This window comes from Phocoena phocoena, chromosome 7 (genome assembly GCF_963924675.1).
Source record: "Phocoena phocoena chromosome 7, mPhoPho1.1, whole genome shotgun sequence".
NCBI lineage: Eukaryota > Metazoa > Chordata > Mammalia > Artiodactyla > Phocoenidae > Phocoena > Phocoena phocoena.
In genome coordinates, this window is record NC_089225.1 from 32,989,218 (window position 1) to 33,004,117 (window position 14,900).

At 36.4% G+C, this 14,900-nt stretch overlaps 1 protein-coding gene across 1 annotated transcript in view; it reads left to right on the forward strand.

Annotated features, from left to right (window-relative positions):
* The window catches only part of ACVR2A (activin A receptor type 2A), an 85,191-nt gene extending 70,291 nt beyond the window's left edge, over positions 1–14,900 (forward strand). The window contains exons 6-11 of the mRNA XM_065881058.1: positions 1,728–1,871; positions 2,900–3,045; positions 4,820–4,934; positions 7,912–8,050; positions 11,154–11,284; positions 12,371–14,900. Of these exons, the coding sequence (XP_065737130.1) occupies positions 1,728–1,871; positions 2,900–3,045; positions 4,820–4,934; positions 7,912–8,050; positions 11,154–11,284; positions 12,371–12,565 (870 nt within the window). The 3' untranslated portion in view covers positions 12,566–14,900. The remainder of the gene's footprint in view (positions 1–1,727; positions 1,872–2,899; positions 3,046–4,819; positions 4,935–7,911; positions 8,051–11,153; positions 11,285–12,370) is intronic.

Sequence of the window (14,900 nt, forward strand, 5' to 3'; positions counted from 1 at the left end):
GACGCGCAGGCTCAGCGGCCATGGCTCACGGGCCCAGCCGCTCCGCGGCATGTGGGATCTTCCCGGACCGGGGCACGAACCCGTGTCCCCTGCGTCGGCAGGCGGACTCTCAACCACTGTGCCACCAGGGAAGCCCTGAGTGGTTAACTTTTAATGTCCCATTGACATTATCAGAAAAAGCAAACAGAATATTGAAAGAGTAGTGTGCTTTGTTTTAGAATCGCTGTTTGGAGATATACTACCAGGCTGATTCATTTTTATTCTACTTTGCGTATTGGTGTAATCATTTCAGATTTTGTTTGGTGAATTTTCAGAGGCATTGAGTCAAGACTCCAAATAATTGGTTTACTGTTGACTTGTTTTTCTATTAAAGGGGGCCAACCTTATAAAACCCTGGTCTCATGCACCTCTGAGATACTCTTTAGTTTTGCTCCGTTGGTGGTATAGATCTATGATAATTCCTTTGTTCCTGTTTTCTGCTTATACACACCTGTGGCTAATGCTGTGCATGGTATTGCGATCCTGGCTGGGTTTTTTGATGCAGGTTTCACCCCTGCACCTGTATAGTAGATCTTCCTTATACCAAAATTATTCAAGTGCTTTGTCTTAATATACCTAGATTTTTGCCCTCTTACCTCCTTGAAAGTCTGTTCCTTAGAGTCTGTGAAGAAGTTTATTACTTTTTTTTTTTTTATTACTGTTAACTGTAGTTTAGTTCTCAAAAGAAAAGTCTTTTGGGCCAAGATTCACAAAGAAGATCAGGGTTCTTATTTCATGTGAGGAAGCTTAAAAATTAGAGAAGCACATTTGGATGCTATTAACGTCAGAGTAACAACAAGAACAGTAGCTAACATTTTACTGAATGGTTCTGTTGTGTCAGATAGAGGTACTTTACATATGTGAGTACTCACTAATATGTATTATTACCCATACATATAATATAACACACAATATATGTATAATACAACAACCCTATGGGGCACCCACTACAGTCCTTGTTTTGCTGATCAGGAAGCCGAATGATTATGTAACATGCCAAAGGTTCTTAGATAGCTTGGATCCAGAGGGTTCCTAACCGTTATGCTATGGTGCCTCCCACTTTCGTTATTCTCCCATCGTGAAAAGAAACTAATCCTTTATAAGTAGACATGTAAGAGGTATGGATCACTTGCAGGCACAAGTGAATCTGTGGTGTTTCAAATTATTGTATTGCATATTTATACCCCATTGCTCTTTTATTAACTCTACAGGGTATTCTAAACATTTTGTTAAGAAGGTTTGACATGCTGTTAGTGTTTGAAAAAAATTTGTTTTCTATTTAGATGAAGTCATTCTCCCTGAATTTCATCTCTCAGAGAGATTATTCTTAATAGTAACACAGGTAACTTCACACCGTGATAAAATTACACTGTAGTACTAACTTGTATGTGGAATGTGTTGCCATTGTTAGGATTCAGAAGTGCAGTATTTCTGATCAGCTTCTGTGTTTACAAATTACAAACACAAAAAAGTATGTTTGAAGGAATGGGGCAGGGCAGGCATTTGGTATGTAACTGTTACCTGTTGTCAAAGTTTTCTTTTATTAAAAAACAGGACAAAACAAAACCAAAGAATCTCTTAATACTTAGCCTTTAAAAAAAATTGCCTTAGAACTTACTTGAGTAATCTCTTAGATATGGTTTATTTGCCTGTGTTCTTTGCATTCTTACTATTCTTTTTAACTCTAGGACAAACAGTCATGGCAGAATGAATATGAAGTCTATAGTTTGCCTGGAATGAAGCATGAGAACATATTACAGTTCATTGGTGCAGAAAAACGAGGTACCAGTGTTGATGTGGATCTTTGGCTAATCACAGCATTTCATGAAAAGGTAAAACTACTTTCCATTTTAACTCAGTGCAGTCAGGGTTGGCTTACTTCCGAATGTTGGCTACAAAGCCCTCACTTACTTTTCTGGGAACAGTGTGTTATTATAGTTGGTTAATATTTATAAATAAAAACCTGCTTTAAAAATGATTTATTTAATAGAAGAACAAAGATGACAAGTTTTTCACCTAATCCTCTACTTATATAATACCAGTCTTTTGTCCCTGATTTCTTGTGCTGCAATTATACTTCTCTTACAGATAATTATTTTAGTATAGCCAATGCTTAGGAATTTTCATTTACCATTTACTGTCCACTTTTATTACATGAGACATTTTTTCAGCTTGAATTTTGTTTCTTAAAATTCTTTAATCGATGTCACTTAGTGACAAAACTAGGGTCAGGAAATTTATCTGATCTTTGATCAGTCACTGATTTGTAGGGTAATTACCACCAAAACACACTTGCTATTTTTCCTCAATTTTTCTGCTTTCAGAGTTAGTATGAAAGTATACATTAATGGAGTAGGAAATTGTGATCTTCTTGGCAATCAGTTTCATCACTGTCAGAAAAAAGTGGCTGTTTTAATTCCCTTAATTCTTGACTGAAAGGTTGGCAGTAATCTCTAGAGGAAGATTCTTTAGGTTAGTTGTTGTTCATATGTTTTAATTTTTGTTCTCCTAGTCCTATTTATAACATCTCTATAGTCAGTATATTTTAACTTTTAAAATATTTTCTAGAACTTTAGATTTTCAATAATCTTCTTTTTTCTTTTTTTGGGTAAATTTTGCCTTCTCAATGGGAAATTGACCAACTGTGCTTGTAGCAAACCTTTAAAGATGAGTGGTATTCCTTTCAGATGTTTATTAATGTGAAACTTGAACCCTTCCAGAAAGATTGCGTTTTGGATATTATTCACTGAAAGGAAAACTGTGTTGCTTTCCATGACCTCTTAAAAGTAAAAAGGAAAGTCTCCATATACATACGGCTTTTGTCAAGAACATAAGTTGTTTTTTTTCCCCCTTTCTTTAGGGTTCACTATCAGACTTTCTTAAGGCTAATGTGGTCTCTTGGAATGAATTGTGTCATATTGCAGAAACCATGGCTAGAGGATTGGCATATTTACATGAGGATATACCTGGCCTAAAAGATGGCCACAAACCCGCCATATCTCACAGGTAGAGCTAAATTTATATTATTTTACCCAATAATTCAGTATTTATTATTTAAACTTTAAATCCCCTGGGCAGAATTTATTTTTCCCCTAGTTACCTAATCATGCTATAGGAGGCATTGATTTTCACTTGTTTTTCAAATTAGCTTTGAGATTGGCCAGGAAGTATTTTGGATAATGTATATATTAACATCATTGTCAAAGGTTAATTATTGACTTACGTTTCAATTTGTCTCATTTCCGAAAACATAGTTAAGAATGAAAGTGTATTTTCTTTGTCTCAAAGGAGAAATCTGTTTTACCTCAAAACATGATTTACTTCAAAGATGATTATAAATAGGTATAAGGGGATGTAATTAAGGAGAGATTTTGAGTATCTTTTTTGCTTGTGTTTTGAATGACCATGTGATCATTACCTAAGTTGAGGTGGAAGGAGGTATTATTTGAATAATTGGGTTTACTAAATTTTCTTTTTCAGTGAAGAAATAGTACTTGGACCCAACAATTGTCATATCCTTAAAAGGGAAACCGTTAGTTCCCTTAAACATGGGATTCAGTTTGCCATTGTGTATTTAACTTCCTTGAACATGGGGTCAGTCTGTCATCTTATATTCAGTTTAAAGATGGATGTTTTAAATTACCTGATTCATTTAACAAATACTTAGTTGAGTGCCATCAGGTGGTGTCTTAGGTTGCTGGGAGGCATTACTTTTATTCCAATTTCTAACGTAGATTCTGATTTTGAAAACCTTAAATGACTTCTGCCTCAGAAATAGCTTCCCTTCTCACCTTCCTACATAGTCTAACCCCGTCTTCCTGGATTTTTGCTCGCCTCACCTAGTCCTATAGGGAACTAATCCTTTGGAACCCCCAAAGGTTATTATAAGTAGGGTCCCTAGAAGTCGTTTGAGTCTAAAACTGATTTTTGTAGCATTTGTGGTTGTCAATCTATGCGTCCTCTGTCTCACACTTTGTGTCTGCACACATAAATTTACCATTGCTCATGGTACCGGTGTGTTTACTGGGGTAAACAAGCTTACTGAGCTTACTGGGGTATAGTAAGCCCTAGGATGAGCTAGTTGAGGCTAATGTGTAGAGGAATTGTGTGGAATTAGCTAGTTGAGGCTAATGTGTAGAGGAATGTCTGATTGCCTTAAAATGGTTACTCTTTTTGGAACACCAGGATCCAGCTGGAGCAGTGTATGTTTATGTTGAAAAATTTCTCTTATACATTCGTACAGATGCTTTTGTACAGCCAAGTTGGTGAATGTAATAAGAACCATTAAAATAAGGGACCGTTTTAAAATGTAGGCCTGTGCCAATAGGCAAAAAGCTCCAATTCAGCTTTAACTGAAAATTCTTTCATTTTGGTTTTTAAATTTCAGTGTCAGTGAGAGTTTCTAACTATAAACTCTGAAATATGCTTATTATCTTAAAAAAAACAACAATTTTATGATTGGTAGTTAGGAGTGACATAGATAACATGTAGGCTGGACAGTATTTTTGGAATGGCAGCTCTTTATAAAACTGCTTTATGGAGAGAATTCCTTCTTACTGTCCATGTAATGGATACGACTAGGTCACTGTACTCTTGTGCTTCAAGCTATCTGGAGACTTTACTTAAACTTTTTGTCCCTCTGCCCTCTTCTGTATTTCATACTTTGAAATAACTATTTTTTTTAAAAGCATACATAGTCTCTCTTCCTACTTACAGTCAAAAAATTTAAAAGATAACTTGTTTAAACTGAATTTGAATACTTTATCTTTCTATTTGCAAGGGACATCAAAAGTAAAAATGTGCTGTTGAAAAACAATCTGACAGCTTGCATTGCTGACTTTGGGTTGGCGTTAAAGTTTGAGGCTGGCAAGTCTGCAGGTGATACCCATGGACAGGTAAGGATGATAACTGTAAACTGTAAGAAAAAATAATCTTGTCCCATATTTTCTTAGATGGCATCTGGGATCAGTTGTTCTGAAATTACTGTGCTGGTTCTTAAATTGGTATCTAATATAAAAATGACTCTCGGGCTTCCCTGGTGGTGCAGTGGTTTAGAGTCTGTCTGCCGATGCAGGGGACACGGGTTCGTGCCCCGGTCCGGGAAGATCCCACATGCCGCGGAGCGGCTGGGCCCGTGAGCCATGGCCGCTGAGCCTGCGCGTCCGGAGCCTGTGCTCCGCAACGGGAGAGGCCACAACAGTGAGAGGCCTGCGTACCGCAAAAAAAAAAAAAAAAAAAAATGACTCACTTAAGAGTAATATGTTAAATTTGCTGAGGAAGATATTTTCATACGGTGATGAAGGACTGTTAGGACCTCAGGTGGTTTAGATCAAGCAATTCATAAAACAATTTAGATGTCATAGGATTCTATTTTTAAAACTAATCAAAGAAGAATCCAACACATTTTAATAAGCCTCATTCTTTTAGGGAGTTCTTAATGTTAACTCACTAGTTTTAACTTGTTAATTCTTTTCACTATCTTAAGAGGAATGGAAGAATAATCAGTCACTATTGATGTTATAATGTACTAAGATCTAGTGCTTGTTTTTCCAAACAGCAATGATAGTTTTTTGCTTCTTGGTCTCTATTGCTTCTTTAACTCTTTAATCAACTTTATAGCTTTTGTCTGAATTCTCTCCAGAGTTCAGAGCACTTCTAAGGCCCTGAGCAAGGAGTTTAATTTTACTAACCAAGGTCTGCACAGAGACTTCAGCAATGGGAGCCTTTAAGGAAGCCAAAGAGGAAAAGAACATTATCCATACATTTTATTCTCAGAAACTGAGGCTCTAGGAAAGGTGTTTTCAAACTAGTTTGACCTGAAAGGTGATGTTTCCTTACAAAGCCAAATGATTTTGCACAATCAGTACTTCATCTTTCAATTCAGGCAAATTATTTGATCATCTGATTCTCAGCTTTCTTTTTGCCCAGTGTGTCCTACTGACCTCCAAGAACATAGCACAACAAATTTTGGCAACATTGACTAATGATTTAAGAATTTAGTCAGCAGTCATAGTTCTAGAAAAGTTGACAACATATGTATTTGGGAAGGAAGGCAGTTTTGTGGATTATGTAACTGAGATGGGAGATTGTGCAGGAAGCCTAGGACCAGGCTTCTGAGCTGATTGTCTGATTACCTTAAGACTAAATTTTGGGAAGAGTTTAATCCTTTGGTACCTTATAAACCTCCCCCCCTTTTTAAGAAAAGAATTTGGGGATTCATTCATATCTTTTTTTTTCAAGTTTTTTTTAATAGATCTTTATTGGAGTATAATTGCTTCACAATACCGTGTTAGTTTCTGTTGCACAACAAAGGAATCAGCCATATGCACACACATGTACGCATATCCCCTCCCTCTGGAGCCTCCCTCCCACCCTCCCTATCCCACCCCTCTAGGTCATCGTGAAGCACCGAACTAATCTCCCTTCATTCATATCTTTTAATGCCCTCATGATTGGCTTACATGATGAGGGTAAAAATAACTAATAATACATAATAATTACATATATAATAATGAATAATATATCACTGATTCCTTGACTTTAGATTTCATGGACCAGAAAGTTTCAAAATGCTTGTTATTGCATATTTTATATATTGCAAAGAACACTGGGGAAAAAAAACATTTTTCTCTAATATCATCATCAATTTATAAAAGAGAGGACATTTTATACTAAAAAGGAAGATGTCATCATTTCATAAGAAAAGAAGTACTTTGGAAGGCATAACATTTATCTTCAGGAGAAAAGCAGATTTTGGGGAAAAGCTTACTTACAGTACAATTAAAATAGTTATTTAAAGTAGCAAAAAAGGCAAAGCTACCTTTTTACGCTTTCTTTAAAGTGTTCTCCTTATTAAATGAATTAAAAACTTCGGGTTTTTGAACTTCAGTGTCTTAGTGATCTATCCTTGTTTTTTCTTAAACATCTCTTTATATATATATTTGCAGATAATTGCCCAATTTCTAGTCTATAGATCATAGTCACTTAACTATGGAGCTTTTGGAAATACCAGTATCTGGGCCGCTCCCTAGACCTATTAAACTCAAGTGGATTAATCTAACCACCTATCTCACAGAAATTAAGTGTTCATATATGAATCTTGTCAAGCACCAACCAAAGTTAGCTGTGCTAGCTTAGTAACCATAGTTACATTACTAAGAAATACCAGATTGTTAGGGACAGATATCAATAAAGAATTTAAGACAGAATTCATGAAGAAACAAATACATAGATTTTGTGGAAACAGAACTTTAAAAAGTTTATCCATCCTGTACTTGGCTAATTCATTTTATGTTTATTAGGGTTTTTTTTTTTCGTACAGAGAAAGAGAAACTCTCAAAAGGAGTATTTTTTTAAAAAAGATACATTTCAAACAATGTACAGTTAAAAAGTATACAGCCTTTTTTCTCTGTTCCATCCTCTCTCCACAAATAACCATTGTTCAGTTTCTTGTGATTACTTCCAGAAGGGGGAAAAGGTCGAAGCCTAGACCAGCATAATGTCTGTTGATATATCTATTAAGTGTATCCAGAAGGGATCTTAGTATATATACTGCTTTGTTCTTTGCTGTTTTCATCTTACAGTATTTTTGGAAATCTTTCCATATCTGTCCTTATAGATTTACCTCATGTTTTTTTTAAGAGCTGCATAGTACTCTTACTTATTTAAGCAGTCCCTCCTACTGATGGTTGCATCCACTGTTTCCAGGGTCTTGGCTGTTGTATTACTTGAAATGGAATAAAATTCTGGTAGTCATAATTTAGTTATCTTACCTAATATTAGAGCGCACTTGGTTTTGATTCTCTTTACAAAATCATAAAATGTTAGTTCACAAAGTTAGTAAGTGCTGCTTGCTTTCAACATCTTTTTCAGGTTGGTACCCGAAGGTATATGGCTCCAGAGGTATTAGAGGGTGCTATAAACTTCCAAAGGGATGCATTTTTGAGGATAGATATGTACGCCATGGGATTAGTCCTGTGGGAACTGGCTTCTCGCTGTACTGCTGCAGATGGTAAGGGAACATATATTTTTTTAAAAGACATATACATATATATGTATACCTGTACCTACTACACATGTATGAAAAGGGTTGATTACTCTCAAAGGTAATATTTTAAAGTACAGTTTTTTAAAAATAGACTCCAAGAGGTGGTAGCATAAAGAAAATTCAGGAGGCAGGGGATGGGGAGGGCAGGAGAGGAAAGGTACTGATACGTATTGATCCATTACCATTGCCAGATGTTTTGCTGGGCACTTTACATACTTCTAGCTTATTTCCTAAAACAACTTTGGAGGTAATTATCACCTCAGTTGTGAGGAATTTGATGCTCAAATTTTAAGTAGAAATTAAATAGCTTGTCTGTTTTAGTTGCAGAGTGATAAGTGGTGAAATCAAGATTTGAAACTCTGATCCAGATTCAGGGAGAGGGCTGCTACTTTGGTAAGATCACGAGGGTCCTGAGACACCTAAGAGTTAAAGTCAACTCTTGGGTGAGAGGAGGTGCACAGAGTCGGGGGATTTTGCCTCCCAGGATACTCAGGCTGTCTGTTCAGCCCTCCTGTGATGGATTGAATTACCATTCTATCCTCCATGAGCCAGAACTGAGTGTGTGTTACAGCACAAGTTAGATTCTGCCTCCTTAAAGCTTTGTTAAGTCTGATCTGATGTAACATTATTGTGAACATAAGTTACATTCCCTAGCACATCACCTTGGTTCTAAGGGATTCCTAGTCCTTGTTCTTGAAGTCCTTTTCAAGTCCTAAAAATATTTACATTGATTGACTCATTATAAACCTGCATATTATGTTCCTAGTATGACAGAATTATAATGTTGTAGGTATTCTGTCTTTAGTGCTCCTCAGAAGGTCTCTACTCTCTCCAATTACACTACACTTTTTTGGATATGAGAATATAAGGCAAATTTCCTATTAAACTCCCAAACCAAGTAAATTAGTTTGATCTTTTAAAACTTTAATTTATAAAAGTTATAACCATCTTAACCTATGTTTATAAGAATATTTTCTGAGTACTGTAAGTTTCTCAGTGTAGGACAGACTACCTCTGGTATATGAAACTTGATTTGGGATACTCTTTTTTTAAAGGGAATTTAGTGGAAAGTGCTCAGGAATGGACAGCCATTCATTCTTCCAAAATTGGCGTGGGAATGGATTCAGAACCCCAGAAAGGTTGAAGCAATTTGGATATAATTTTAGAAGTCTATAGGAAGAAGAGTAAGCTGTTCAGTGTGTTTTGGCTCAAAGTGGAAGAAAAAATGCATTTATTGCGTGCATTTATGGAGGCACAAGTAGGTTAGATGGCAGATGTTACAGGAAAATATATTTCTTCAGAATTTCATTAACATGAACTCTCCAAAGCAAGCCAATTGGATGTAGTGTTATAGGGGATACACAAGTAATATACAGTTTAGTTAAGGTGATAAAATGTATCCTGGACAATTAACTCCAGAGTAAGGTAAGTATGAATTGTCTACATAGGCAGATGTTTTTGGATGAATGTTAATACCTGAGAAATGTTAAGGGAGTGTTATGGGAGCTTAGAGGTGTGAGGACTTGCTTTGTTGGTGCGGAGGAGAGGTTATCAGGGAAGTTTTTATGGAAAAAGAATAGGATAAGGATAGATGCTTACATTTCTTAAATGCCTTGCATGTGCTATGAAATACTCAATTTCAGAGTCAGGCATTTCTGATTCAAGTCAGAAATTGAAGCAGAGGGGACAGTATGAACACTGCTAACGTAAGTGCTTTTCAATTTTTTAGATGGCTAATTGTTGATGGTTCAGTTCAGTGATTCTCAAACTTTAACGTGCAAACCAAACTCCTGGGAATCTTGTTAAAATTCAGATTTTGACTCGGTAGGTCTGAGGTGGGGCCTGATATTTACATTTCTTACAAAAGCTACCCCATCAGTGCCAGTGCTGGACCTGTGGACCACACTTTGAGTAGCAAGGGTTAAATAGACACCTTAGAATGTCAGTACTCTAAGTGATTGGAAATGCTTCAGCAGAGACTGACTATCCAGCCATCAAGGATTCTTCTATTTAGACAGGGTTGAGTTAGATGGCCTCCTTCTTGATCAGCTGTTTATAACTTATATTCTATGCAGGAGTATTTGGTGTGTTTTGAGAACTTATACAAGGTTTATGTCTATATACAGACACATCTGGTCACTGAAATTGCTCATTAGCGACCAATTTTTGTCAACGGGAGACAGTTTAGTGATTGAAAGCACAGACTTTAGAGTCACTGAGGTGGATTCAAATTCCAACTCTATCACTTAACAGCTGTATGCCCTTGTGCAGATGATGGAACTTTTTCTTGAACTTCTTATCTGTAAAATAGGGTAATGCCACCTTCACTCTGTGAAGATAAAATGGAAGTAAATAATGTAAAGTTCCTGGTCAGCATAAGTGCTCATCAATTATTAGTTATTACGAACTCCTAACTGAATTTCCATATTTGCGTAGGCCTAAGAAAAAAAGGAACACGTAGAATAAATCTTGCTTGTCTGTGAAGGCACATTCTGATTTGTTGGGAACCCTTTTTGTAGAGTACATTTGTGATTTTTAAAAAAACAATTATCTGGCAGCTCCTGTGAGGGCAGAGAAGAGGTGTGATTCTGGGGTACATAATTCCTCATGTGGAGTGTGTAGGGGGTTTGGGCATGTCAGAATAAAAATGGTTATAGCAGACCGAACCCAAAATCTTCAGAGATGAAAGCACTACTGTTTACAGTCTGATCTGAATTGCAAGAGGAGTGGGTACCTTAAAGAGCTATTATGTCCTTAATATGCAGAGATCCATGGTTCCCTATGTGCTATATACAAATAGAGATAGGCATTCCTTATACAACAGGTAATAAAGCTCCTTTCACAGTCCTTAGCAGAGTTACAAGCCAAATTACAGACTTTCTGATTTCCTCTAAAGTTTGCGTTACACTGCGGTATAAGTACAGTTGAGGGTTTGTTTCTCTCCTGTCACTATAGCATATGACAGTTGGGAAAAGGTGATTCAGAGTGTGTTTTAGAAAGCTTGTTCCAGTTTGGAAGTTAGGAAGATTTGAATTAAAATGATTTTTCCCCTTTTTTTACATTTCAGGACCTGTAGATGAATACATGTTGCCATTTGAGGAGGAAATTGGCCAGCATCCCTCTCTTGAAGACATGCAGGAAGTTGTTGTGCATAAAAAAAAGAGGCCTGTTCTAAGAGATTATTGGCAGAAACATGCTGTAAGTTATATAGTTAGCTTTGCACTTGAATTTCCAATAAATGTTTTTCAGAGGAATGATTGATATCTCTGCACATTTCTCTTGTTTTCTGAGGTGGTGGTCTTCATACAGGATATTCTGAACTAGAGTTCTAGAAACAACAGAATTAAGGCTATGTTCACTGGTGAGGGAGGTGGTGAGGTCAGAGCCTTGGGGCACTCAGCTCTGTGGGCTTTCTTGTGCAGATGAGTGTGCCCCCCCCCCCCCCCCATCTGGAGATCTTCCCAAGGGGAGGAGTGCTTGGCTCTGAGCCTGCGGATAGTCGGGTAGGCTTGCTGATCACCACCTTCCCAGGTCATTTAAGAAAGTGAAGCGCCCAGTTTTCTCCTCTCCATGACAGTTTTTGCATTTTGACTTGGGACTGGATGATTTTCAAGTTCTTAAGAACTTAAGAGACTAGGTAGGTGAAGGGTGGAACAAAACTGCCCTGGTTATTTTGGTCTAGATATAACTAGAAACACGGATAGAGCCAGGTAGAAAATCCTTAAGGTTGGCTTTGGAACCTTTTTTCCTACTTTAACTGCAAGGTAGAAATGCTGATATTAAGAAAACAATAAGAATTGGTAAACTTCTTAAAGCCTCGGTTTTGAATACAATTGAAAGGTTAGCATTTAAATTACCTGGTTTATGAACAATGGTCAGGGATTTTTGGAATTAAAGAAACGGTGCTCTGTGAAGACCCAGATGGGTAGGATTGGGTCAGGGGGAGGGAGGTCCCAGAGGGAGGGGACGTATGTATACATATTGGCCGGTTCACTTCACTGTACAGCAGAAACTACCATGACATTGTAAAGCAGTTATACTCGGAAAAATCACCTCTGTGATAGTCCCAATGCTCAGAAAAAACATTGATTTCTCTCAGTGCTTTTCTCCATGTGCCTGCATATAATAGATACTCAAAAGTGAATGTTGACAAATATCAAACTTGTCTAATCTTGAAACTTTCTTCGACCCACAAAAATAGCAATTTCTTTGTGAGAGTTTTAGTCTGTTTCCTAATAGAAAACAAAAACTGATGTGGTGTTTGAATGTGTTTTTCCTTTTTAGGGAATGGCAATGCTCTGTGAAACGATAGAAGAATGTTGGGATCACGATGCAGAAGCCAGGTTATCAGCTGGATGTGTAGGTGAAAGAATTACTCAGATGCAAAGACTAACAAATATCATTACCACAGAGGACATTGTAACAGTGGTCACGATGGTGACAAATGTTGACTTTCCTCCCAAAGAATCTAGTCTATGATGGTTGCACCAGGTGTACACACTGAGAAACAGGACTCTGAACTGGAGCTGCTAACGAAACTGCTTACAGTTTATTTTCCGTGTGAAATGAGTAGGATGTCTCCTGGACATCTCAGAAAGAAGACCCTCGTTTCAAAAAGTGGCTCTGGGAGACTTAATGGCATTGCCTGTAGCAGAGACATGAAGGACATGAGACTAAGAGAAAAGTTGCAAACTCTAAAAAGAAACTTTTGAAGAAGTGTACATGAAGAATGTGGCCCTCTCCAAATCAAGGATCTTTTTGGACCTGGCTAATCAAGTGTTTGAAAACTGACATCAGATTTCTTAATGTCTGTCCGAAGACACTAATTCCTTAAATGAACTACTGCTATTTTTTTTTAAATCAAAAACTTTTCATTTCAGATTTTAAAAAGGGTAACTTGTTTTTATTGCATTTGCTGTTGTGTTTCTATAAATGACTATTGTAATGCCAATATGACACAGCTTGTGAATGTTTAGTGTGCTGCTGTTCTGTGTACATAAACAAAGTCATCTAAGTGGGGTACAGTAAAGAGGCTTCCAAGCATTACTTTAACCTCCCTCAACAAGGTATACCTCAGTTCCACGGTTGCTAAATTATAAAATTGAAAACACTAACAAAATTTGAATAATAAATTGACCCGTTTTGTAACAAGGTATTACAAATTCACTGTGTTATCTAAGAAATAAGGTAAGCTATGCTTAGTGCCAACAGTAAGTGGCCATTCGTAAAGCAGTGTTTTAGCTTTTCTTGTGCTAGCTTGTGATTTAAGGAAAAAAAAGTGCTGTTTTTTGAAATGAAAAAATGGTGTCTTTCCCCTCTTTCTCCCATATTTTAAAGCTTCATCTTATATCCAGTTCCCAAAATGTTGCATACTTACCTACGTATTTTTCTAGGTGTGCTGTGCTTGGGGACTATTTGAAAATTTAAAGCATGATTTAAATTTTTTAAAGTGAGCTGTAACACTGGAAAGCTCTTCATTTTTATTCTTTTAAAATAGATTTTTTTTTTTCCTATTTATATATGTAAAATTGTAGTGTATTTCTTTTCACCAAACAGTGTGTGGGACATTCTTTATCACTGTTTTAGGATCACCTCAGGAAGTGTCATTACCCAGAATTCCTCACTCTCTGCTTCGAGACTTGTAACTTTTAATCACTATATTTCTGCTTGGTGCCATCTTGTCAGAGTAATATTTGATGTCTGTGATATGTCAAGAATTATCCTAGGATAGAGATTTAAATTTTTAAGCACAGATTTCAGATGTTACTGCTTTAAAACAAATCAGGGATAACAAGTTAAACTTATAACTTAAAATATGCAATGACATTTAGAGGTAACCAATGTTGATATAGGTAACATAGCTTAGCCTCCTCCCACGAATTGCTTTTACAACTAACCCTGATATTAGTTTAGGATAGTTCATGCCTTATCTTTGATAAGAAAATGGAATTGACGGTAGGTAGGTGCCAAAGTGCTTTTCAAAACAATATTACATTAGAATATAATTGGATTCTTTCTCAAATTTATAGGCCAAAGTAAGACATTAATTTCCTGAATTTCTGGATTACTGATGACCAACAAATAGCCAGTATTATGCTATGTACTTTTGTCAGGTCATTTTAAAATCCATACATTAATTTTATAAAAGAATTTTTTACATGTCACTATCAGGAGCTCACTGTGAATGTGTTCTCTTCAAATGGCTATTTAACCACACAGTACACTACATTTTACATAAAACATGCACTTAATCTCTGGGAATAATAAATTATATTATTTATAAATAATACATAGGTCAACAAGACTCCTTTAAGCAGGGAGGGAAAGAAGAATAACAGCATTGTTGTCTGTGCCACACACCATACAGAACTTTGTGCTCTTGGTCACATAATGTACCCAAGGCTTTGTTGTATTTCTAAGAATTCCCATTTCAATGTTGAGTTCACCTTTATTTCAGAAAGTACTTGGCTTCTCAATTTCTTGGTTTGGTTTTGCTTCCACTTGGAAACTAATTAAGAAGGGAAAATGATGAGAATGTTCATACATGAGAATTGTTAATCTCCTGAAGACTAATTTCTACCTGTTGTGAACAATCCTGTTTGTTTTTAAAAGTTAAAAAAATCAAATCAAAAGAAAACAAAAGGGAATATTATGATGAATGTTTGGCTTATGTGAATCTTAGAGATAAACTTTATAAGACCACTTATTCACAAAATAAAGTTTTCTCTTCATGTTAGAAAAAATTTTTAGAAATCCTGGGTATTGTACTTAAAACTCTAGCTAACCAATTTTAAAACCTGTATCCTTTTGAGAA